Source organism: Pseudophryne corroboree, chromosome 4 (genome assembly GCF_028390025.1).
Source record: "Pseudophryne corroboree isolate aPseCor3 chromosome 4, aPseCor3.hap2, whole genome shotgun sequence".
Taxonomy (NCBI): Eukaryota; Metazoa; Chordata; class Amphibia; order Anura; family Myobatrachidae; genus Pseudophryne; species Pseudophryne corroboree.
Genome location: NC_086447.1, coordinates 323,798,265 through 323,825,266, shown reverse-complemented (window position 1 = coordinate 323,825,266; position 27,002 = coordinate 323,798,265). Strand labels below are relative to the sequence as shown.

General features: G+C 47.3%; 1 protein-coding gene across 3 annotated transcripts in view; it reads left to right on the top strand.

The window, feature by feature from the left end:
• KNG1 (kininogen 1) overlaps nt 1-27,002 on the top strand; it is a 130,514-nt gene that overhangs the window by 65,486 nt on the left and 38,026 nt on the right. For 2 of the 3 annotated variants that reach the window (XM_063916354.1, XM_063916353.1), the window contains exons 5-6: nt 8,749-8,859; nt 14,824-14,908. In XM_063916354.1, coding sequence (XP_063772424.1) covers nt 8,749-8,859; nt 14,824-14,908 — 196 coding nt within the window. The remainder of the gene's footprint in view (nt 1-8,748; nt 8,860-14,823; nt 14,909-27,002) is intronic. The other variant, XM_063916355.1, reaches the window with a different exon arrangement.

The following is a 27,002-nucleotide window of genomic DNA, read 5'->3' as shown; positions in this document are numbered from 1 at the left end:
TGCCAGGCTGCTCATGCTGTAAAGTGGTTGGCACCTACCCAAAAAGATTAACAGCATCAAGCAGCTTGCCTACTCTCCCAGAAGTTGCAGGTAGTCTCACATACCCCTGGAAGAGTAGGCCAGTCTCCAGCATATTAGTGAAGCGCGGAGGCTCATGGTGCCATATTGGAGGGATGAGGCTTAATGACGTAATTCACATCATTTAGCACATGTCTGCACTTTGTCATGGTGGGGGCGTGGCTTAATGATGCACTAGTCCTGCCACATCCCTCAATGTGACCAGCAGATTCTCGACTCTGGGCATCTCCCGAAGAGGAGACAAAGAATGTCGGTAAGTATGTTGTTGTGCCCTACTTTCGTTCTTTAGCTCACATGCTTCCTGCACTCTAGTCTGTGGCACCCAGGGGTTAAAGTTAGCCGGAACGGGGCAGAACTGCGTTCTGTCAGTTCCACTTGGAGACGGAACGCAGTTCCGGCTCACCTAACCCGATGTCCCGGCGCTGTAGGGAGATGCCGGGCGCCCGCTGAGATCACGTTACCAGCAGACGCCCGTCTCCCTCTCCGCAGCGGCAGCCGGAGGCCGCTCCTGCTTCCGGCTCTGTCAGTGTGCGCTATGGGAGAGACATCATGACGTCTCTCCCATAGTGCCGAGGAGCGGACGGCGAGAGAGGACTGCGGCGGGAGCGGGGCATGGTGAGTATGGTGCTTCTCCCCCCACCTCCCATATGTGTACTAGTAGCGGTGCTTCTCCTGGGGGCAAACTACAGAGGGGCAAACTACTGGGGGGGCTTCACTACTGGGGCAAACTACAGAGGGGCAAACTACTGGAGGCTTTACTACTGGGGCAAACTACAGAGGGGCAAACTACTGGGGGCTTTACTACTGGGGCAAACTACAGAGGGGCAAACTACTGGGGGGCTTTAGTGCTGGGGCAAACAACTGGGGGGCTTTACAGCTGGGGCAAACTACAAGGGGCAAGCTACAAAGGGGCAAACTACTGGGGGCATTACTACAAGGGGGCAAGCTACAAAGGGGCAAACTACTGGCAGTATTACTACTGGGGGCTAAACTACAAGGGGGCATAATTACAGGAGCTAAACTACTGGGGGTATAGCTACAAGGGGGTAAACTACTGGGGACATTACTAATGGGGCAAACTACATGGGGGCTAAACTACAGGGGCTAAACAACTGGGAGCACAACTGCAGGGGGCATTACCACTGGGGGCTAAACTACATGGGGCAAACTACATGAGGGCAAAACTACTGGGGGCATTACCACTCGGAGGCTAAACTAAAGGGGGGGAGTAAATTACTGGGGTCATAACTGCAGGGGCATTACCAGTGGTGGCATGACTATTGGGGCTAAACTACAGGGGCTAAACAATTGGGGGCAATACTACACAGGGGCATTACCATTAAGGGCATTACTGATGGGGTGCACAGCTAATGAGGGCATTGTAAAGGGGGCACTTCATAAGGGGCACCACTCCTGGGGACATAAGGGGCACTACTATTGCGGGCATTGCATAAGGGGCACTACTACTGTGTGCATTGTATAAGGGGTGCTACTGCTGTGGGCATTACTGTATGGGCCGACAAAGAAGCTGAGCTCCCGGTCCGCCCTCCGTCGCTCCACCCCTACCATCGCCGCCGCACTGGAAGCCATGGTTCCAGACTCCCAGCTGCAGCGGATCTGGGACCAGGACGGCTTTATTATCCCTGCCGCTGCATCGAGCTCCTGTGACCGCGGCGCTACTAGTTCAAATCTGTAGCTGATTGGCTGCTGGTCTACAGCAGTTTTGAAATATTAGCGACGTGGTCACAGGAGCTCAAAGCGGCGGCAGGGATAATAAAGCCAGCCTGGTTCCAGATCCACTGCAGCCGCCCTCAGCCTCTTCTGCCGCCCCGCCCACGGACCTCTGCACACCCACAGCCTCCTCCTCTGCACTATCTCCGAGGCCCACAGCCTCCTCCACGTCACGCCTACCACAGCCTACTCATCCACCACACCGCAGACCACCGCCGCTGCTAAACAGGTAATCTTACCCTGCTGCCTTTCTCTATCCCTAGTCCCTACTGTATGCCCTTGCTGTCACTTTCCATGTCCCTGCTGTCATTTTCCATGTCCCTGCTGTCACTCTCCCTGTCACTCTGTCACTCTATAATGTGAATTTCGGCTCATACTGTGTGCTATAATGTGAATTTCGGCTCTTTCTGTGTGCTATAATGTGAATTTCGGCTCATACCCTGTGCTATAATGTGAATTTCGGCTCATACTGTGTGCTATAATGTGAATTTCGGCTCATTCTGTGTGCTATAATGTGAATTTCGGCTCATACCGTGTGCTATAATGTGAATTTCGTCTCATACCGTGTGCTATAATGTGAATTTCGGCTCATACTGTGTGGTGTAATGTGAATTTCGGCTCATACCGTGTGGTGTAATGTGAATTTGGCTCATACTGTGTGGTGTAATATGAATGTGGCTAATACTGTGAGGTATAATGTGAAAGGGGTCCTACTATTGTGGTGCATAATGTGTATAAGGGGTATATGGTGTGGTAAACTACACTGAAGGGCACACCCCTTTTACGTGGCCACGCCCCCTTTTCAGGAGTGTGCGCGCACATAGGCCCTCATTCCGAGTTGTTCGCTCGGTAAATTTCATCGCATCGCAGCGATTTTCCGCTTAGTGCGCATGCGCAATGTTCGCACTGCGACTGCGCCAAGTAAATTTGCTATGCACTTAGTAATTTTACTCACGGCTTTTTCATCGTTCTGGCGATCGTAATGTGATTGACAGGAAATGGGTGTTACTGGGTGGAAACAGGCCGTTTTATGGGCGTGTGGGAAAAAACGCTACCGTTTCCGGAAAAAACGCAGGAGTGGCCGGAGAAACGGAGGAGTGTCTGGGCGAACGCTGGGTGTGTTTGTGACGTCAAACCAGGAACGACAAGCACTGAACTGATCGCAGATGCCGAGTAAGTCTGGAGCTACTCAGAAACTGCTACGAGGTGTGTAATCGCAATATTGCGATTACTTCGGTCGCAATTTTAAGATGCTAAGATTCACTCCCAGTAGGCGGCGGCTTAGCGTGAGCAACTCTGCTAAAATCGCCTTGCGAGCGATCAACTCGGAATGAGGGCCATAATTATACCTTTCACTTTTCCATACCCCCACTTCAAAATTTCCACTTGGGTGCTACTACTGTGGGCATTATTACTACTGTGTGACCACGCCCTTTCTTTTTGAGACCACACCCCCTCTTTGATGCACGTGCCTATGGCGCGCGCAATACCTTTATTACATGGGCACTGTGGGGAGGGGGGTGAGTTCCACCACCTCTCTAGGACCACTTTAAGCACTGATGGCACCTTTGCTTTCCCTTATAACAGTTTAAGGAATTTGTGGAAAAAATAGTTGTTTACAGCAGAGTTCATAAGGACAGAGATTTACTTATGTGTGTCTTTACTTCGTTCTTTTCAATGACGCACCCAAGTCTTCTCCTCTCCTCCCAAAAGGTTCATGTGAGCATTATGCAAAGGTGCAGCAGTATTAACTCCTAGAAATTTGGTAAGTTTTGCTCTGAGATGTGCGGAAAAGATAGACAGCCTCACCTGCAATAGACTTTTTACTCCAAAGTTTTGACTATAAAAATGATTAGAATAATACAAAGAAGATATTTCTAATATTTGCTTTCTCTTTTTCATATACTTTATAGTCAAAACTCTGACTTAAATGTTAGTATGACAGGAAAGGCTCTGCCTCACCCCACCGCATGTCACTGATGCATACTTGCCTACCCTCCCGAAATGGGCGGGAGGCTCCCAAAAGTCGGGTGACCCTCCCGATTCCCCAGAAAGGTGAGCAAGCCTCCTGCTTTTCCTGCAGCCCGTCCACGACCCTCCTTGGCCACCCGCAGCAGAGAACAAGTGGGCAGCCGAGGGGGTCTGATGACACGATTCGAGCTGAATCGTGCCATCGTAGCTCTGCCCCCCGCTATACAGCGCCTTTCTCGGCACTGCACAGCAGGGGGCGGAGTCACGATGACGCGACCCTGATGCCACACCCCCGAACTGTCCACTTTCCTGCTGGCCATGCCCCCAGACCGCCCATCCTGCTGCCAGCCACGCCCCCATGCACCTACAATGCTGCCTCCTCCCGGAGGAGGGGGCAGCAAAGTAGGTAATATCTGTAATCAAGGGCGGATTGGCCATAGGGCTTACAGGGAAGATTCCCGGTGGGCCGACGCACCCGTGGGGCCTGTTTTGTTTGAGGACACGTGGTCCCATTTATAGACATAATGAATAAGATGCAAAATAATTTGCATATATGAAAATTACTTTGCCACTTAGCCTGTGATTGCAGATGATCTAGTGTATGCTCTGTCTGCCTGCGTGGCTGACATATAAGATTGAGTGAATAGTGATTGGGATACGGTTGGTGTAATAAGCAAGAAAATATATCTTTCTAAATAATTATATAGTTTCCTAAATTCTGAAGGTGTATCATATAATGTGCTCATAATATTTAATTTTATTTTCTTTTAACTTCCCCCTTGATGCTGGACATGCCCACTATCTGGAAAGTCTTGGGGGGAGGGTGCTGCTGCCATGGCCCATGGCTAGACCTTACACCTCTGCTGCTGCCCATGTGGGGCCACTACAGACTTGCCTACCCTCCCGCATTTAGCGGGAGGCTCCCGTTTTTTGCTGAAGTCCCCCGCTGCCCCGCAAATAGAGCTGCAGATCCCGGATTTCCACTACACTCTCTGGCCCCCATTGGAGTCCGGACTGCGCATGCACAGGGAGGCTGGTTACCTGTTCTCCCGTGGTACATGTTCTCTGCTGCTGACGTAGCTCTCCTCCTCCTTCTCTGTCTCACTGGCTGGCAGCTCCTCACTAGCAGGTGACGTCAGGTATAAAGGAGGCGTGAGAAGTGTCAGCGGGTGTACCAGCCCGCATCTCCGGGACCTGGTGTAACTGTAAACGGGGTCGGGTTGCAAAGCCACGCCCCCTCACGACACGGACACGCCCCCTTTTGCAGGAGGAGCTGCTTCTGCACTGTGTGTCACGGAGGTGACTCCTCTGCTCAGGTGCCTGGCTGGAACACTACTCAAAAGCTGGTAATTATGTGTGACAGCAGGGTTTCCCAGTAATCTGGAGAGGGGGGCAAGGTCCTGTATGAAAATGTGTCCAGGAACAGAGTGATGGCTGCAGGGCCATTTTTACTGGCACTCACTGCACAGATAACATCCATCTCCGAGTCCCATCCATAGTACTCCGTTTGCTGGGCGGCGTTTTGCGAAATTACGCTGCTGTTTCATGACGTCACCTTAGTACCCTGCGGAGTTATTAGGGGACGCCGCAGAGGAGTGGGCAGGCGCCATCTGAGCAAAGCAGCAGTAAGGGCATCGGGAAATGTGTGCTCTGCCCTCCCCTCATCCTGTATTGCGGGACTCTACCTTGCATAATCTATATACTGTGCTCTGGATGGCGTAGTGTGTACAACGTGCTCTGCCTGGCGTAGTGTGTACGACGTGCTCTGCCTGGCGTAGTGTGTACGACGTGCTCTGCCTGGCGTAGTGTGTACGACGTGCTCTGCCTGGCGTAGTGTGTACGACGTGCTCTGCCTGGCGTAGTGTGTACGACGTGCTCTGCCTGGCGTAGTGTGTACGACGTGCTCTGCCTGGCGTAGTGTGTACGACGTGCTCTGCCTGGCGTAGTGTGTACGACGTGCTCTGCCTGGCGTAGTGTGTACGACGTGCTCTGCCTGGCGTAGTGTGTGTAACGTGCTCTACCTGGCGTAGTGTGTACGACGTGCTCTACTTGGTGTAGTGTGTACGACGTGCTCTGCCTGGCGTAGTGTGTGCAACGTGCTCTGCCTGGCGTAGTGTGTACAACGTGCTCTGGATGGCGTAGTGTGTACAACGTGCTCTACCTGACGTAGTGTGTACAACGTGCTCTGCCTGGCATAGTGTGTACAACGTGCTCTGCCTGGCGTAGTGTGTACAACGTGCTCTGCCTGGCGTAGTGTGTACAACGTGCTCTGCCTGGCATAGTGTGTGCAATGTGCTCTGCCTGGCGTAGTGTGTGCAATGTGCTCTGCCTGGCGTAGTGTGTACAACGTGCTCTGGATGGCGTAGTGTGTACAACATGCTCTACCTGGCGTAGTGTGTACAACGTGCTCTGCCTGGCATAGTGTGTACAACGTGCTCTGCCTGGCGTAGTGTGTACAACGTGCTCTGCCTGGCGTAGTGTGTACAACGTGCTCTGCCTGGCGTAGTGTGTACAACGTGCTCTGCCTGGCGTAGTGTGTACAACGTGCTCTGCCTGGCGTAGTGTGTACAACGTGCTCTTTCCTGGCGTAGTGTGTACAACGTGCTCTGCCTGGCGTAGTGTGTACAACGTGCTCTGCCTGGCGTAGTGTGTACAATGTGCTCTGCCTGGCGTAGTGTGTATACTGTTCTCTGCCTGGTGTAATGTGTATAATGTTTTCTACTAATTGTATATCCTACTAATTGGATGCAATTTGATGCAATGTACTAATGTGAACCCTCAATTTTTATATTTAAAAAAACTTTAAAGGGACAGGCAGACCTGCTCTTGTCACATATCCAGTGGGAAATAACACAACGCTTTCCAATCCTGTAAATCATGGACACAAAGTTTTTATTTTTTTACAATGTCAACTCTCGCCTTTATTTGTTAAGAGCCATTACCTCCAGGACTACTAAGGTTAAACGTAGCCAGCAGAACTATTTAACCTGCCGCGGCATAGCTAATGAGGCCTTCTGCATAGGAAACAAGAGCCCTGGGAGGAGGCTGGCACTGGCAATCACAGCACAGGAAGAGATAGTGGGCGGGATGTACCAATCATATGCGGTACATCCCACCACTTACCACAGTGTTATTAATCGCATATGTACTAACATACGTGATTAGTAACACAACGTGCAGCTCTCCTGACGGTCCCTGGACTTCTGGGATTATGACCCGGGACTCCGTCTGCTCTTGCATAGAGTGACGTGACGGCCGTGGGGGATGCTGGGAGGGATCCGATCTTCTCCCTGTGACAGCACTGATGTGGAAAGAAGCCCATAGGCTTCTATAGGATAATGCCAGGTATAGCTGATGTTAACCTCCGCGTCGGAAACCCGGCGTCTGGGTCTTAGGACATACAAGAAATGCTGTAAAAACCTGAAAAGGGGTTTTTACCACATTTTCCCGTTAGTACATCCCACCCAATAAATGAGAAAACTAAACTGTTATGGTTTACCCAAGAATCTTCACAGTTAGAAACTTTCATCCCTATACTGTAATTTTATCGCACACGGAATGTGCATGTAAGCTCTATCCATCATAATGATTGGCAGCCAGGTGTCCTGGCAGAAGCAGGAAAACTCGGCTTCTCCACCCACCAGAGACAGCATTTAATACATAACATAAACCTGCTCTGGTGGTATGTTGCTCTTCATACTATAGTTTTCACCTACCGCTCAGGACACACCACTGAGTGGCAACAGACACGCCCATAGGTGGAGCTAGACACGCCCCTTGGGTCAAACATGACACGCCTTCTCAACGACACGATTTGTGGTGCGTATTCTGCTAACACCTGCATTCTCCCTGAAAGCAGTTTTCAAAAGTAGGTAAGTATGGGCCACTAGTACCAATTTTTTTCCAGGGCCGCTTTTTGTTCCCAATCCGCCCCTGTCTGTAATATCATGTGCAATATCATCTGCAACATGTAGGGGACACAATTGCTGGACCCATACCATAGCCATAGCCAGATTAAGGGGGGGTCTCAGGGCATACTGTACCCCGGGCCCCCCTTTGTTATGGGGCCCCCCAGCCAGAGCACACCGACATCGCTAGCTTTCCCTCTCATGCAGTAGCAGAACCAGACAGCCAGAATGAAAGCAGGACAGTATGCATTTCAGGCAGAGTATCAGGTTTTATGATCTACCAATTGAGCTTTCCGACCAGAGAAGAGCTAGGAAGTGACACAGGGATCCCAGCTTCTACTCCTCCCTGACTGGGTGTCTGTGTAATCTGTTTTCTAATGAGGGTCTAGAGAGAAAGAGACACAATCACATACAGAGTCCTCCTGAGTCCTGTACCAGTGTGTAAGTAGTACAGAGGCTGCTGCTGCTATTCTTGCATGTGACAAGATAAATTATAAAAATAAATTCTGTGTCTATTCTAAGGTTGTTTAAGTTGTCTTTGTTCCATTACAAGAAAATTTTATAAGGTAGTTGTCATTCAATTAGGTGGAGCTATAAACAGTAATCAGGCATTATTAAACTATTAGTTTAAATCTAATATACCCCATTGGGTTAACTTTAATATATACAATACATACATCCTAACATGGCTCAGTCCTGGAGGGATAACATGCTGTTTTGATATGTGACGGCAATCACTTGTGTTGAAACACCTTACTTATCTATTAAATAGTTCAACACAGGTGACACCTAATATATATTAAGAGGGAAGTCCAGATAGAGAGCATTTTGTCCCTCCTGGAATGGGTCATGTTGGGGTGTATGCACAATCTAAAATACATTTCCCTGCCTTCCACCGGGGGCGCCCTTGTGTTAAGTGACCCGGGCACCCCCAAGGCTTAATCCGGCCCTGACCATAGCAGAGGCAATTCTCATGGTAAACTGTTCAGTATGTGTAACCATTCACTGGATAAACTGCCTGTATGTTTCTGCAAAGTAATCTTCTCTACTTGTGTTTCAGGTGGTGAGGGGATGGAATTACAATATAAATTACCTTATCAGACAAACAAACTGCTCCAAAACAAACTTTACAAGCAAACATTTTGCAGAATGCCAAATTGACAAAAATGGAGTAAGTGTCTGTAACTGCAGTGACAAGTGTGTATTTTACATAGCAGAATTATTAGAGCAAGACTAATGGCCTAATTCAGACCTTATCGCAGCAGCAAAATCTTTCTCTAATGGGCAAAACCATGGCCCTCATTCCGAGTTGTTCGCTCGTTGCCGATTTTCGCTATACTGCGATTATCCGCTAACTGCGCATGCGCAAGGTTCGCAGAGCGCATACGGTTAGTTATTTTACACAAAAGTTAGGTATTTTACTCACGGCATAACGAGGATTTTTCATCGTTCTGGTGATCGTACTGTGATTGACAGGAAGTGGGTGTTTCTGGGCGGAAACTGGCCGTTTTCTGGGAGTGTGCGAAAAAACGCTGGCGTTTCTGGGAAAAACGCGGGAGTGTCTGAAGAAACAGGGGAGTGTCTGGGCGAACACTGGGTGTGTTTGTGACGTCAAACCAGGAACGAAACTGACTGAACTGATCGCAATGGCTGAGTAAGTCTGGAGCTACTCAGAAACTGCTAAGATGTTTCAATTCGCAATTCTGCTAATCTTTTGTTCGCAATTCTACTATGCTAAGATACACTCCCAGAGGGCGGCGGCTTAGCGTGTGCAATGCTGCTAAAAGCAGCTAGCGAGCGAACAACTCGGAATGAGGGCCCATGTGCACTGCAGGTGGGGCAGATATAACATGTGCAGAGAGAGTTAGATTTGGGTGGGTTCAGTGTCGGACTGGGGCAAGTATGGCCCACCGGGGGAATGCAGTGGTCAGGGCCCATGTTTAGGGGTGTGGCCAGTCTGCAGAGGGAGTGTGGCCTGCCACCTTATTGGTTTGACTAACCATTAGAGAGTGCAGCCTATTCATAAATATATACAGTAAATTAAGCTGCTGCATGTATGATAATGTACCAGATTAATAACAGATTAATAACAGCAATGCACTGTAGAAAATACACCATAGTCCAGTATAAGGTAACATATGTATAATGCATAATTCAAGTGCACAGTCTAGAACCTGATCCTTAGAGCAGGAGGTGGGCCCCCAGGCAGTGGGGCCCACCGGTGGTTTCCCCTGTACCCCTGTGGACCAGTCCAAGCCTGGGTGGGTTATTTTGTTTCTGTGAAGGGTAAATACTGGCTGCTTTATTTTTACACTGCAATTTAGATTTCAGTTTGAACATACCACACCAAACTATACAAAAAATGTTGCTGCTGTGATCACATCTGAATTAGGCCCAAAAGCCTTAGCACTTCCAGATAAGCAGAAATAATACCTTATAAGACTTGGGGTTGTGGGATGTACTATACTTTACAAATAAAGTCTTCCATAAAACCCCCAAAAAATATAACAGCCATTCTCATTTCCATCTTTACTATTTACACTGGGGGCTGTCCATTTGGTGGCCCTGTAATGTATTTTGTGTAAAAAAAAAGAGAGTTGTCCCTACAAAGAAATAGGCAACAAAAGAAAAACTTGTCTCAAAAGATCTGGACACATTACATCAAAGACACAAGGGGGCCTTACATCACAACCTAAAAAGCAGTGAAAGAAGGGCTCTTAATGAGATCGAGTCCTGGAAGGATATAGAAATCAAACAATCTGACAAAGGAGGTAATGTGGTGCTATAGATCATTAAGCAATTGTATTGTATTCTATGCACGCGCCAGACTATTTACATACACAGGTCGTTTTCTTGTGTGGCTATCAACACTGATTATTACTATTTTATCTATAATTAAGATTAACAAAGATATTAATTAAGATACCTCTGTCATGTTTATATCATCTGAATTTATTGCGGTGATTTAGCTAATGATCTGGTTAACAAGTACCATGCCTTTGCCTACTTAACAACTATTCTAATTGTCTATAATTTTTTTCTAGCATTTAATTAATTAAGTATTGCTTAAGGCAACTAATCTATTAAATTGCATCCTGTGTCAAGAGTACAGGGATTTCTATCTGTACTCTCAGACATATCACTGGATACAGAGGCTGCAACAAACTGTCCCATTTTAGATACATTGTTATATTGGAGGAGTATATAATATTGAATTCACCACAGAATCATGATTGTTTTTTCTCAATAGGGTTGTACCAATAGGTACATTTTTTCCCTTTTTCTATACACATAATTTTATATTTATCGAATTAAAATGTATTTTTAAACAATATAAAAAATTTTGAAAGCGTGCCCCCACAAAGAGGCTTTTTTCTTTTGTTCCCTATTTCTTTGTAGGGACAACTCTCTTTTTTTGCAACTATATTAATACCTCTGGGGTGCACCACCAACGTATATACAATTCTAACCATATGATGCCTATGATTATCTGAAACTGTTGGTATATTGCCATTATTCAAAATTATTCCTTGCGGTGCAGGCAGACTTAATCTCTTGCTTCACAATGTATTTTGTGTCTCTGCTTCCTTTAGAGAACCTCCAATGACACTTCATTATAATAAAGCATTTTTTGTTTTCACTTATTCTGGCCAACAGAGCTATATACTGAATAACATATATTAGCTTTCATATTTTAGCAATAATCTGACATACAGTTTGTGATGACTACACGTTGTTCAAAAACACAGCTCAGAAAAGGGTAATATATTTGGTTATGCAGGTTACATGAAAAAAAATTGTCAAAGTCCCTCTAATCAGTAATTTCCGCCAAGCTTTAGCTAGAGTCCAGAATAAATCATTTTGGGATCTTCCAGCGCTCAACTTCTAAAATCGGATAGCACTACACTGTCTACTGTACCTGTTTGCTAGAATTTATGATTTAAAAAAAGGTAGTGCGCCATGACAGATCCCACTTACAAACAGTGGCGTAACTAGAAATTTTTCTCCCCCAAGCCAAAAAATTCTCTGCGCGCGCCGCCAAAAAGGGTGTGTGGCTTCGTTGAAATGGGCGTGGCTTCGCATAAAGGGGCATGACATTGCAAGAAAAGACTACCTTATACCCCAGTTTTGCAACCTGCACGCCCAGACGTTAGCCACCACAGGAAAGAAAAATAATCCTGATTCATGCCCCTTACATTATTTGTCATTTTTCCTCCTTATAGTAATGCCCAGTATACATTATGTCACATACTGCAATAGCCCTTAGACATTATGCTACACACAATAATGCACATGACACAATATGCACACACCGTAATGCCCCCGACACATTATGCCACACACCGTAATGCCTGTGACACATTATGACAGGAATCGCAATGCCCGTTATACATTATGCTACACACTGCAATGCCCCTGATACATTATAGCACATACAATGTCTGTGACACATTATGACACACACCGCAATGATCCTGAGACATTATACCACATACCACAATGCCCGTGATATAGTATACAACACACCGTAATGCCTGACACATTATGACACACACCGGAATGTCCGTGATACATTATGCCACACACCGTAATGCCCATTACACATTAAGTTCTACAGTAAGGCTTCTAATTACTTTTAAATTACCTGCTCGTTGCCAGGGGTTTCATGCTCTTGGTTCTATGCACGGTGCCAGGGATTTTCATGCTTAGGGTGTCATGCTCATTGCCAGGGGTTTCATGCACTGGGTGTCATGTTCGTTGCTAGGGGGTAGTGCTTGTTGCTAGGGCCGTGCTCCCAGTGTCACATATGCCCCAAGTGCCAGGTATTCCCCCACAGTGCCAGGTACTCACATGCCCCCCCAGTGCCACATATGCCCCCAGTGCCAGATATTCAACCACAGTGCCAGGTACTCACGTGCCCCCAGTGCTAAATATACCCCCCCAGTGCCACATATGCCCCCAGTGCCAGATATTCCCCCACAGTGCCAGGTACTCACGTGCCCCCAGTGCCACATATGCCCCCAGTGCCAGATATTCCCCCACAGTGCCAGGTACTCACGTGCCCCAGTGCTAAATATACCCCCCCAGTGCCACATATGCCCCCTCAGTGCCTGCCACATATGCTCCCCCAGTGCCGCGCTCCCCCGCTCCTTTGTGTTGGATGGACACGGAGGGCACAGCGCGCGCCTCTCCCGTGTCCCTCCTGGGTCTCCGGCGGGTCTGTTAAAAGAAGTGCCGGTTCGTGAGCCAATCAGAGCTCACGAACGGCACTTCCTTTATTAGACCCGCCGGAGACCCAGGAGGGACATGGGAGAGGCGCGCGCTGTGCCCTCCGTGTCCCTCCTTACAGCAGCGGAGGGAAGGAGACCGCAGATTGACATGCGGACGCTCGTCCGCATGTCAATCTGCGCTAAATCAGTGGCGGCGCCCGCAGCCCCTCGCCCCCAAGCCACCGCGAGGGCTGCGGGGGCAGTAGTTACGCCACTGCTTACAAATACAAATCAGCAAGATCGGATTTTCTCTGTGCAGATTAATTTATGTGTTTAGGATTTAATGCGTTTGGGAAAAGCAAAGATGATGTAAGCACTTATATAATAAACTACTATATCACTTGATCTTATACAAGTTCCGTCCTGTACAGTACTTTAGTTGCAACTGGGATCACAATGAGAATGGCCATAGCGAAGAACTGCAGCTTATGGGGGTAATTCCAAATTGATCGCAGCAGGAAATTTTTTTGCAGTTGGGCAAAACCAGGGTCCTCATTCCGAGTTGTTCGCTCGGTAATTTTCTTCGCATCGCAGCGATTTTCCGCTAATTGCGCATGCGCAATGTTTGCACTGCGACTGCGCCAAGTAAATTTGCTAAGAAGTTTAATATTTTACTCACGGCATTACAAGGTTTATTCTTCGTTCTGGTGATCGGAGTGTGATTGACAGGAAGTGGGTGTTTCTGGGCGGAAACTGGCCGTTTTATGGGAGTGTGTGATAAAACGCTGCCGTTTCTGGGAAAAACGCGGGAGTGGCTGGAGAAACGGGGGAGTGTCTGGGCGAACGCTGGGTGTGTTTGTGACGTCAAACCAGGAACGAAACTGACTGAACTGATCGCAGTGGCAGAGTAAGTCCCGAGCTACTCAGAAACTGCAAAGAAATTTCTATTCGCAATTTTGAGAATCTTTCGTTCTCAATTTTGCTAAGCTAAGATTCACTCCCAGTAGGCGGCGGCTTAGCGTGTGTAATGCTGCTAAAAGCAGCTAGCGAGCGAACAACTCGGAATGAGGGCCCATGTGCACTACAGGGGAGGCAGATATAACGTGCAGAGAGAGATAGATTTGGGTGGGTTATTTTGTTTCTGTACAGGGTAAATACTGGCTGCTTTATTTTTACACTGCAATTTAGATTGCAGATTGAACTCACCACACCCAAATCTATCTCTCTCTGCACATGTTATATCTGCCCCCCTGCAGTAAACATGGTTTTGCCCAACTGCTAAAAAATTTCCTGCTGCGATCAACTTGGAATTACCCCCTATGGTGGTCATTCCGAGTTGTTTGCTCGCTAGCTGCTTTTAGCAGCATTGCAAACGCTAGGCCGCCGCCCTCTGGGAGTGTATCTTAGCTTAGCAGAATAGCGAACGAAAGATTAGCAGAACTGCTACTAAATATTTTCTTGCAGTTTCTGAGTAGCTTCAGACCTACTCCTAGATTGCGATCAGCTCAGTCCGTTTAGTTCCTGGTTTGACGTCACAAACACGCCCTGCATTCAGCCAGCCACTCCCCCGTTTCTCCATACACTCCGACATTTTTCCCTGACACGCCTGCATTTTTTAGCACACTCCCGGAAAACGCTCAGTTACCACCCAGAAACGCCCCTTTCCTGACAATCATTTACCAATCAGCAGTGCGACTGAAAAGCACCGCAAGAACACCAGCAAATCTACTAAGTTTTGTGTTAAATAACTTAGCGCATGCGCTCTGCGTACCATGCGCATTTAGCAACAAATCGCAGCATAGCGAAAATCGGCAACGAGCGAACAACTCGGAATGACCACCTATGTGCATTGATTTGTGGTAAGGGGATTAATTAGCAGTAACTAGAAGTAAGCCAACTAAGGTTTTTTTTTGTTTGTTTTTTAGGAATCCGGTGAATGCGCTGTGCAACTGTCTATAACCTCCAATGGCCAAGTTAATGACCTTCAGATGGAATGTAGATCAAAGACTGGTAAGAGACTGTTTTCAGGAATCATTTGCTTAGTGGCATCCAGTGTCGGACTGGGGTATGAAGGGTCCACCGGGGGAATGCAGTGGTAGGGAACCATACTTAGGGGTGTGGTTAGTCTCTAGAGGGGTGTGGCCAGTCACCACAGAGGCTTGTCTAATCATTGGAGAGTGTATAGTCTAAGCCCCTTGATAAATATACATAGTAAATACTGCTAGTGCATGCATAATAATGTACCAGATTAATAACAGCAATGTACTGTAGAGAATGCACCATATTCCTGTGCAGTATAAGGTAACATACTGTATGTATAATGTATACTTTTTGCAGTCTAGAACCAGATCCCTAGAGGATGAGATGGGCCCCCAGGCAGTGGGGCCCACCGGTGGTTTCCCCTGTACCCCTGTGGGCCAGTTCAAGCCTGGTGGCATCCATCCCGGTGCATTTATCTCAGGTCTCACATATGTCACAGAGCACCTAGGGCTGTAAAAGGATCGGCCTTTAGAATGGATACAGCAGCTGTGTATATGACGCATAAGCAGCCTGTGGCACCCTCTTTACTGTATGGGTTGGCTATCAACTATCTATGTTTAACTACCATCAATGGTTTGTCATCGATGTCGGAGATAAAATGGCTCTCAGCCATCAATGGCAGACAAGACTTCCCAATGTTTTGTTTATTTCCCAGATGTAGGGGAGGAGGGGTATGGCTCTTAGTCACACCACCTGATTGATGCCCAATGTGCTCCTCAGTCATTGATGGGTACAAAGTACAAACCATTGATGGTTCACCAACAATAGGTTCATTTAATCTCTGTACATCACCAAAAGCACCATAGATGGTTAACCAGCTGATGGCCATCCCTTTGTTATTTAGTGCTGTTGAGTCTTTGAGTGCCGTGTGTCCATATGTACTATATCACAGATTTGGAATATAGGGCCTGATTCAGAGGTGGACGCAAGGTGTTTGCAATACTAACATTAGCGTAGGTGAGCGCTCAGTGTCTGACCGGCCCATAGGTGTACAGCGGAAACCCCCGGTGGACCCCACTGCCTGCGAGCCCGCCCCCTTCTGTAGGGATCAGGTTTAAGACTGTGCACTTGAATTACAATTACATTATACATATATTACATTATACTGCACGGGACTATGGTGTATTTATTATAGTGCATTGCTGTTATTAATCCGAGGGGTGATTGATAAGTACCCGTGTTTGAAGGCAGATGGCGCCACTGACATCAAACCTGTATATCGTGTACTTTTGTTTTGGTAGCTGTTGGAAGTGAGCAAGTTTGAGTTTTTTCTAACTATGGAGAAAGTGCAGTACTGATCGTTGATTAGATTCTTGTTTTTGGATGGAAAGACGTGTGAGGAAATCAAAGAAAAGTTGGAAGCCGTTTATGTGGACCTTTCACTTTTTGATGAAAACCATCAGATATTGGTTCAATTCATTCAGGCGTGGTTGTACATCTGTCCTCGATGAAGAGTGTTCAGGTCGCCCAACTGAGGTGACTGCGGATGAAATGGTCAACAAAATCCATGATATTGTATTGGCAGATCGGCGAGTGAAGATAAGAGAGATTGTTTAGATTGTAGGCATCTCATTTGAATGTGTGCAGAATACCCTACATGAACATTTGGGCATGACAAAGTTATCGGCATGATGGATGCCACATTTGCTCAGTGTGGACAACAAGCGGAATCGTATGACCACTTAGAAGCAGTGTTTGGACCTTTAAATACAAAGGAGTTTCATTTTGTGACAGTTGATGATACATGGATCCATCACTACATGCCAGAAATGGAGGAACAGTCAAAACAGTGGACTTCACCCAGCGAACGTGCACCAAAGAAGACGAAGACGGTTCCATCAGCCAGAAAGGTCATGGCCACCGTTTTCTGGGATTCGAAAAGGCATAATCTTCAGCGCCTATTTGGAAAAGGAAAGAACGATCACAGGGCAGTATTATGCTCAATTATTGGGCAGATTCGACGATGCATTGAAGAGAAAACGTCCCCACTTGGCGAAGAAAAAAGTGCTGTTCCACCATGACAATGCGCTGGCACACTAGTCCCATGTCGCCACAGCGAAATTGGTGGAATTGGGCTACGAATTGCTGCCGCATCCGCCGTATTCTCCAGATTTGGCCCCCTGTGACTACTGCCTGTTTCCAAACATGAAAAAATGGCTCGGCGGAAAGAGATTCGAATCGAACGAGGAGGTCATTGCCAAAATTGAAGACTATTTTGCAGAGTTCGACAAATCCTATTTTTTTAGAGCTTGAAAAAGTTGGAATAATTGGGCCAGGTGTATCGAGCTAAAAGAGGACTATGTTGAAAAATAAATAAAAATGTTCCCAATAAAAAAAAATGTCTTGCCTAAAACAGGTACTTATCAATCACCCCCGTACATTATGCATGGACTAGCAGTGTTTACTAGATGTATTTATAAAGGGGCCCTGACCAGGAACTTTCTAATGGTTAGCAAAGCCTCTGTGGTGGATGGCCGCACCACTAAGAATGGGTCCCTACCACTGTATTATACCGGTGGGCCGTATATGCCCCAGTCCGACACTATGAGCACTTATTGCTGTACTGCACATGCATCTGAATCGCACTGCATATATGTCTTGAGATTATTGCGATGACGGATGGAATGCAATTTTGCACACAGCTGGACTGACAGTCAGTGAGCGTTTGAGGGAGTCATCCATTTCCGGGGCATTTCTCAGCTTGCAACTGCATCTCCGCATGCATTGTAAAGGCTCTGGTGACTTATTTATGATAGACATTGGGGAAGATGTTTAAAGCCTGGAGAAGTTATAAAGTGGAAGGTGATAACGCACCAGCCAATCAGCTCCTAACAGTCAATTTTAAAACCCAGCCTGTAACTTAAGAGTTAGGAGCTGGTGGAGGCTGGTGTATATAATCACCTTCCACTTTATCACTTCTCCAGGCTTAATACATCTGCCCCATTCTGACAACACACAGGGCTCCTCAGAGGTCCATTGATGCTACCGATGTACACCAATGCACCATCTTTGTATGCAAGCAGCGGATCTGAGACCCCGCCAGTAGACGTCTCAATACAAATCATGGTGAGCGTGTCATCAGAATACGCTTAGAAACCCAATGCGCATGGAATCGCAGTGGAGATGGGATTTGCATGCACCCTTTAATCAGGACCATCTAGTTGTGTCAGACCAAACACCTTGTATAATCATTTACGGCTGGTTATTTCGTGTAATCACTATCCTACAGCATAATTGTCATCAGGGATGTATCTAGGGGTCCTGGCAAAGTAAGGGTCTGGCGCCCCCATATTTTTAATAGGGACACAAACGCGCCTACAGATGTGTCCTCAGACATCCTTGCTTTAAATAGCAGCATTGCGTTTCATTCCCGTGATGCGTATCATAGGTTGCTCATTGATACTTTGTTATTATCCTGCTATTATTTGTGGGCATGTGCATACACGCAGCTCGTGAACGCCATGATAGAAAACCGCATGAAAGTACGGGCAGCAGGAGCATACCTTCCCATTGCCTGTGCTCATACAATATTGCTGGGTCCCCCTCACTATGCAGGGCAGCTCCTGCTGCCTGCAAACGCTGGCCGATTCTCTACATTCATTCGCAAGTGCGTGCAAACGCATACAACTGCATACGTCACTTTGTGCCGGGAATCATTGCATGCTATGCGTTCGCATCACAGGTAAGGATACATGAGGACACATCTGTATTTTGAAAAAGGGGCATGGTCACATGGGAAAGTGGTGTGGCCATATAATAGTTCCCACCAATTTAAATAAATCAACACAGTAGTACCCCTTACTTACTTTACACCACATAGTAGTGTCCTTTATTCACATTACACCACATAGTAGTATTTATAATATGGTGATTATAGTTATAGCATCCATTAAAAGAAAAGTTGTTATTGCATAACAGAATATTATTTACATCCTAACAGAGTAAACAGGCTCAGTTATACACATCTAAGGGACAGGTTACATGCAGGGGCATACCTATCCATTGGCTAGGTTGGCATTTGCCAGGGGCAGTGTCTCCCGCTGCTAAATTTTGGCCATGTGGAGTACTGTGCGTAGCCTGGAGGACAGGTCCATAATGAGCCGCCACACAGAGAGAAAAGCTCCGTAGGTGGTACCGTCTGTGTTCAACCGGAGCTGGCGCCATAATGAAATGCTTACCAACCACTGGCACTGTCGAGCAGCAATGTAATCCCTTTTGCCAGTCTCCCGCTGTGATGCACGGTGCACCCAGCTCCTTTTGATATATGCCCAGCCAGGGGCGGATTGGGAACAAAAAAGCGGCCCTGGAAAAATTTGTACTAGTGGCCCCACATGGGCAGCACCAGAGGTGTAAGGTCTAGCCATGGGCTATGGCAGCAGCTCCCTCTCCCCAAGACTTTCCAGCTAGTGGGCATGTCCTGCATCAAGGGGGAAGTTAAGACAAAAATAAGAATTTACTTACCGATAATTCTATTTCTCGTAGTCCGTAGTGGATGCTGGGGACTCCGTAAGGACCATAGGGAATAGCGGCTCCGCAGGAGACTGGGCACAAAAGTAAAGCTTTAGAACTACCTGGTGTGCACTGGCCCCTCCCCCTATGACCCTCCTCCAAGCCTCAGTTAGGATACTGTGCCCGGACGAGCGTACACAATAAGGAAGGATTTTGAATCCCGGGTAAGACTCATACCAGCCACACCAATCACACCATATAACTTGTGATCTAAACCCAGTTAACAGCATGATAACAGAGGAGCCTCTAGAAAAGATGGCTCACTACAGCAATAACCCGATTTTTTTGGTAACAATAACTATGTACCAGTATTGCAGACAATCCGCACTTGGGATGGGCGCCCAGCATCCACTACGGACTACGAGAAATAGAATTATCGGTAAGTAAATTCTTATTTTCTCTGACGTCCTAGTGGATGCTGGGGACTCCGTAAGGACCATGGGGATTATACCAAAGCTCCCAAACAGGCGGGAGAGTGCGGATGACTCTGCAGCACCAAATGAGAGAACTCCAGGTCCTCCTCAGCCAGGGTATCAAATTTGTAGAATTTTACAAACGTATTTGCTCCTGACCAAGTAGCTGCTCGGCAAAGTTGTAAAGCCGAGACCCCTCGGGCAGCCGCCCAAGATGAGCCCACCTTCCTTGTGGAATGGGCTTTTACAGATTTTGGCTGTGGCAGGCCTGCCACAGAATGTGCAAGCTGAATTGTACTACAAATCCAACGAGCAATAGTCTGCTTAGAAGCAGGAGCACCCAGCTTGTTGGGTGCATACAGAATAAACAACGAGTCAGATTTTCTGACTCCAGCCGTCCTGGAAACCTATATTTCCAGGGCCCTGACAACGTCTAGCAACTTGGAGTCCTCCAAGTCCCTAGTAGCCGCAGGCACCACAATAGGTTGATTCAGGTGAAACGCTGAAAAACCACCTTAGGGAGAAACTGAGGACAAGTCCTCAATTCCGCCCTGTCCGAATGGAAAATCAGATGAGGGCTTTTACAGGATAAAGCCGCCAATTCTGACACGCACCTGGCCCAGGCCAGGGCCAACAGCATGACCACTTTCCATGTGAGATATTTTAACTCCACATATTTAAGTGGTTCAAACCAATGTGACTTTTGGAACCCAAAAACTACATTTAGATCCCAAGGTGCCACTGGAGGCACAAAAGGAGGCTGTATATACAGTACCCCTTTCACAAACGTCTGAACTTCAGGGACTGAAGCTAGTTCTTTTTGGAAGAAAATTGACAGGGCCGAAATTTGAACCTTAATGGACCCCCATTTCAGGCCCATAGACACTCCTGTTTGCAGGAAATGTAGGAATCGACCTAGTTGAAAATTCCTCCGTCGGGGCCTTACTGGCCTCGCACCACGCAACATATTTTCGCCAAATGCGGTGATAATGTTTTGCGGTTATATCTTTCCTGGCTTTGATCAGGATAGGAATGACTTCATCCGGAATGCCTTTCTCCTTCAGGATCCGGCGTTCAACCGCCATGCCGTCAAACGCAGTCGCGGTAAGTCTTGGAACAGACAGGGTCCTTGCTGGAGCAGGTCCCTTCTTAGAGGTAGAGGCCACGGATCCTTCCGTGAGCATCTCTTGAAGTTCCGGTTACCAAGTCCTTCTTGGCCAATCCAGAGCCCGAATATAGTGCTTACTCCTCTCCATCTTATAATTCTCAGTACCTTGGGTATGAGAGGCAGAGGAGGGAACACATACACTGACTGGTACACCCACTGTGTTACCAGAGCGTCTACAGCTATTGCCGGAGGGTCCCTTGACCCGGCGCAATACTTGTCGAGTTTTATAAACATGTGGAAGACTTCTGGGTGAAGTCCCCACTTGCTGACAGTGCTATCACATGATTTTCCGCCCAGCGAAGAATCCTTGCAGCTTCTGCCATTGCCCACCTGCTTCTTGTGTCACCCTGTCTGTTTACGTGGGTGACTGCCGTGATGTTGTCCGAATGGATCAACTCCGGGTGACCTTGAAGCAGAGGTCTTGCTGAGCTTAGAGCATTGTAAATGGCCCTTAGCTTCAGGATATTTATGTGAAGTGATGTCTCCAGGCTTGACCATAAGCTCTGGAAATTCCTTCCCTGTGTGACTGCTCCCCAGCCTCGCAGGCTGGCATCCGTGGTCACCAGGACCCAGTCCTGAATGTCGAATCTGCGGCCCTCTAGAAGATGAGCACTCTGCAACCACCACAGGAGAGACACCCTTGTGCTTGGTGACAGGGTTATCCGCTGATGCATCTGAAGATGCGACCCGGACCATTTGTCCTGCAGGTCCCACTGGAAAGTTCTTGCGTGTAATCTGCCGAATGGGATTGCTTCGTAGGAAGCCACCATTTTTCCCAGAACCCTTTCATTGATGTACTGAGACTTGGCTCGGTTATAGGAGGTTCCCGACTAGCTCGGATAACTCCCTGACTTTCTCCTCCGGGAGAAACACCTTTTTCTGGACTGTGTCCAGGATCATCCCTAGGAACAGACGACGAGTCGTCGGAATCAGCTGCGATTTTGGAATATTGAGAATCCAATCGTGCTGCCGCAACACTACCTGAGATAGTGCTACACCGACCTCCAACTGTTCCCTGGATCTTACCCTTATCAGGGAATCGCCCAAGTAAGGGATAACTAAAATTCCCTTCCTTCGAAGGAGTATCATCATTTCGGCCATTACCTTGGTAAAGACCCGGGGTGCCGTGGACCATCCATACGGCAGCGTCTGAAACTGATAGTGACAGTTCTGTACCATAAACCTGAGGTACACTTGGTGAGAAGGGTAAATTGGGACATGAAGGTAAGCATCCTTGATGTCCCGAGACATCATGTAGTCCCCTTCTTCCAGGTTCGCAATCACTGCTCTGAGTGACTCAATCTTGAATTTGAACCTCCGTATGTAAGTGTTCAAGATTTTAGATTTAGAATCGGTCTCACCGAGCCGTCCGGCTTCGGTACCACAACAGTGTGGAATAATACCCCGTTCCCTGTTGCAGGAGGGGTACCTTGATTATCACCTGCTGGGAATACAGCTTGTGAATGGCTTCCAAAACTGCCTCCCTGTCAGAAGGAGACATCGGTAAAGCCGACTTTAGGAAACGGCGAGGGGGAGACGTCTCGAATTCCAATTTGTACCCCTGAGATATCACCTGAAGGATCCAGGGGTCTACTTGCGAGTGAGCCCACTGCGCGCTGAAATTAATTGAAACGGGCCCCCACCGTGCCTGATTCTGCTTGTAAAGCCCCAGCGTCATACTGAGGGCTTGGCAGAGGCGGGAGAGGGCTTCTGTTCCTGGGAACTGACTGATTTCTGCATCCTTTTTCCTCTCCCTCTGTCACGGGGCAGAAATGAGGAACCTTTTGCCCGCTTGCCCACGAAAAGACTGCGCCTGATAATACGGCGTCTTCTTATGTTGAGAGGCGACCTGGGGTACAAACGTGGATTTCCCAGCTGTTGCTGTGGCCACCAGGTCTGAAAGACCGACCCCAAATAACTCCTCCCCTTAATAAGGCAATACTTCCAAATGCCGTTTGGAATCCGCATCACCTGACCACTGTCGTGTCCATAACCCTCTACTGGCAGAAATGGACAACGCACTTAGACTTGATGCCAGTCGGCAAATATTCCGCTGTGCATCACGCATATATAGAAATGCATCTTTTAAATGCTCTATAGGCAATAATATACTGTCCCTATCTAGGGTATCAATATTTTCAGTCAGGGAATCCGACCACGCCAACCCAGCACTGCACATCCAGGCTGAGGCGATTGCTGGTCGCAGTATAACACCAGTATGTGTGTAAATACATTTTAGGATACCCTCCTGCTTTCTATCAGCAGGATCCTTAAGGGCGGCCATCTCAGGAGAGGGTAGAGCCCTTGTTCTTACAAGCGTGTGAGCGCTTTATCCACCCTAGGGGGTGTTTCCCAACGCACCCTAACCTTTGGCGGGAAAGGATATAATGCCAATAACATTTTAGAAATTATCAGTTGTTATCGGGGGAAACCCACGCATCATCACACACCTCATTTAATTTCTCAGATTCAGGAAAACTACAGGTAGTTTTTCCTCACCGAACATAATACCCCTTTTTGGTGGTACTCGTATTATCAGAAATGTGTAAAACATTTTTCATTGCCTCAATCATGTAACGTGTGGCCCTACTGGAAGTCACATTTGTCTCTTCACCGTCGACACTGGAGTCAGTATCCGTGTCGGCGTCTATATCTGCCATCTGAGGTAACGGGCGCTTTAGAGCCCCTGACGGCCTATGAGACGTCTGGACAGGCACAAGCTGAGTAGCCGGCTGTCTCATGTCAACCACTGTCTTTTATACAGAGCTGACACTGTCACGTAATTCCTTCCAACAGTTCATCCACTCAGGTGTCGACCCCCTAGGGGGTGACATCACTATTACAGGCAATCTGCTCCGTCTCCACATCATTTTTCTCCTCATACATGTCGACACAAACGTACCGACACACAGCACACACACAGGGAATGCTCTGATAGAGGACAGGACCCCACTAGCCCTTTGGGGAGACAGAGGGAGAGTTTGCCAGCACACACCAGAGCGCTATATATATACAGGGATAACCTTATATAAGTGTTTTTCCCCTTATAGCTGCTGTATTTTTAATACTGCGCGTAATTAGTGCCCCCCTCTCTTTTTTAACCCTTTCTGTAGTGTAGTGACTGCAGGGGAGAGCCAGGGAGCTTCCCTCCAACGGAGCTGTGAGGGAAAATGGCGCCAGTGTGCTGAGGAGATAGGCTCCGCCCCCTTCTCGGCGGCCTTATCTCCCGTTTTTCTGTGTATTCTGGCAGGGGTTAAATTCATCCATATAGCCCAGGAGCTATATGTGATGCATTTTTTGCCATCCAAGGTGTTTTTATTGCGTCTCAGGGCGCCCCCCCCCCCCAGCGCCCTGCACCCTCAGTGACCGGAGTGTGAAGTGTGCTGAGAGCAATGGCGCACAGCTGCAGTGCTGTGCGCTACCTTGTTGAAGACAGGACGTCTTCTGCCGCCGATTTTCCGGACCTCTTCTGTCTTCTGGCTCTGTAAGGGGGCCGGCGGCGCGGCTCTGGGACTTATCCATGGCTGGGCCTGTGATCGGTCCCTCTGGAGCTAATGTCCAGTAGCCTAAGAAGCCCAATCCACTCTGCACGCAGGTGAGTTCGCTTCTTCTCCCCTTAGTCCCTCGATGCAGTGAGCCTGTTGCCAGCAGGTCTCACTGAACATAAAAAACCTAAAACTAAACTTTTCACTAAGCAGCTCAGGAGAGCCACCTAGTGTGCACCCTTCTCGTTCGGGCACAAAAATCTAACTGAGGCTTGGAGGAGGGTCATAGGGGGAGGGGCCAGTGCACACCAGGTAGTTCTAAAGCTTTACTTTTGTGCCCAGTCTCCTGCGGAGCCGCTATTCCCCATGGTCCTTACGGAGTCCCCAGCATCCACTAGGACGTCAGAGAAATAAAATTAAATATTATGAGCACATTATATGATACACCTTCAGAGTTTAGGATACTATATAATTCTTTAGAAAGATATATTTTCTTGCTTATTACACCAACCGTATCCCAATCACTATTCACTCAATCTTATATGTCAGCCAAGCAGGCAGACAGAGCATACACTAGATCATCTGTAATCACAGGCTAAGTGGCAAAGTCATTTTCATATATGCAAATTATTTTGCATCTTATTATGTCTGTAAAAAGGACCACATGTCCTCAAACAAAACAGGCCCCACGGGTGCGTCCAGAGGCAGAACTGCCGCCGGGCTCCTGCTTTGAAGGGGGGCACCTCTCCTCCTGTTACAAGTGTTCAGCGACATTAATCAATTAAGTTAAATGACAGCAGCCGGTATCTCTTCCGTAGCCGACTTCCCCACTAGTCACTGCACCTTACAAATCACACCCTCTTTATTATAGATATACTGGAAGCAGACACCTTACTGATGAAGCTATTTGCCCCTATAAAGGAAACATGAGAATTCTAACTATATGCAGTTATTTCTCTGACAATGACAAGTAACTTCATATACTGTAGTTAGAATTCTCATACTTCCTATGCAAGACCAGATATCTCCATCAGTAAGGTGCATGTTTCCAGTGTAATAGGTTGTGGGTTCTAATCCTGGATATGTCACTTGCAAATTAATTGTCAGAGAAATAATCAGCATCGCGAGTGACTGAGCAGATCTATGTAGTGTGTGGCTGGACCCCTACATAGGGAGTAATTCTGAGTTGATCGCAGCTTCAAGTTTGTTAGCAATTGGGCAAAACCATGTGCACTGCAGGGGAGGCAGATATAACATGTGCAGAGAGAGATAGATTTGGGTGTGGTGTGGTGTGTTCAATCTGCAATCTAAATTGCAGTGTAAAAATAAAGCAGCCAGTATTTACCCTGCATAGAAACAAAATAACCCACCCAAATCTAACTCTCTCTGCACATGTTATATCTGCCACACCTGCAGTGCACATGGTTTTGCCCAACTGCTAAAAAATTTCCTGCTGCGATCAACTTGGAATTACCCCCATAGTTCTGCCTAGTTGCAACAGTTTTGTAGTAGCTTCATATAGGGGGTAATTCCAAGTTGATCGCAGCAGGAAATTTTTTAGCAGTTGGGCAAAACCATGTGCACTGCAGGTGTGGCAGATATAACATTTGCAGAGAGAGTTAGATTTGGGTGGGTTATTTTATTCTGTGCAGGGTAAATACTGGCTGCTTTATTTTTACACTGCAAATTAGATTGCAGATTGAACACACCACACCCAAATCTAACTCTCTCTGCACATGTTATATCTGCCTCCCCTGCAGTGCACATTGGTGGTCATTCCGAGTTGTTCGCTCGGTAATTTTCTTTGCATCGCAGCGTTTTTCCGCTAATTGCGCATGCGCAATGTTCGCACTGCGACTGCGCCAAGTAAATTTGCTATGCAGACAGTTAGGAATTTTACTCACGGCATTACGAGGTTTTTTCTTCGTTCTGGTGATCGTAATGTGATTGACAGGAAGTGGGTGTTTCTGGGCGGAAACTAGCCGTTTTATGGGAATGTGTGAAAAAACGCTGCCGTTTCTGGGAAAAAACGCGGGAGTGGCTGGAGAAACGGGGGAGTGTCTGGGCGAACACTGGGTGTGTTTGTGACGTCAAACCAGGAACGAAACTGACTGAACTGATCGCAGTTGCCGAGTAAGTCTGGAGCTACTCAGAAACTGCTAAGAAGTATCTATACGCAATTCTGCTAATCTTTCGTTCGCAATTTTACTATGCTAAGATTCACTCCCAGTAGGCGGCGGCTTAGCGTGTGCAAAGCTGCTAAAGCAGCTTGCGAGTGAACAACTCGGAATGAGGGCCATGGTTTTGCCCAATTGCTAATAGAATTCCTGCTGCGATCAACTTGGAATTACCCCCATAGATAGAATCGGCAGGCTTGCTATGCAGGAGCAAATATGTGTGTGTGTGTGTGTGTGTGTATGTATGTATATATATATATATATATATATATATATATATATATATAATATATATATATATATATATATATA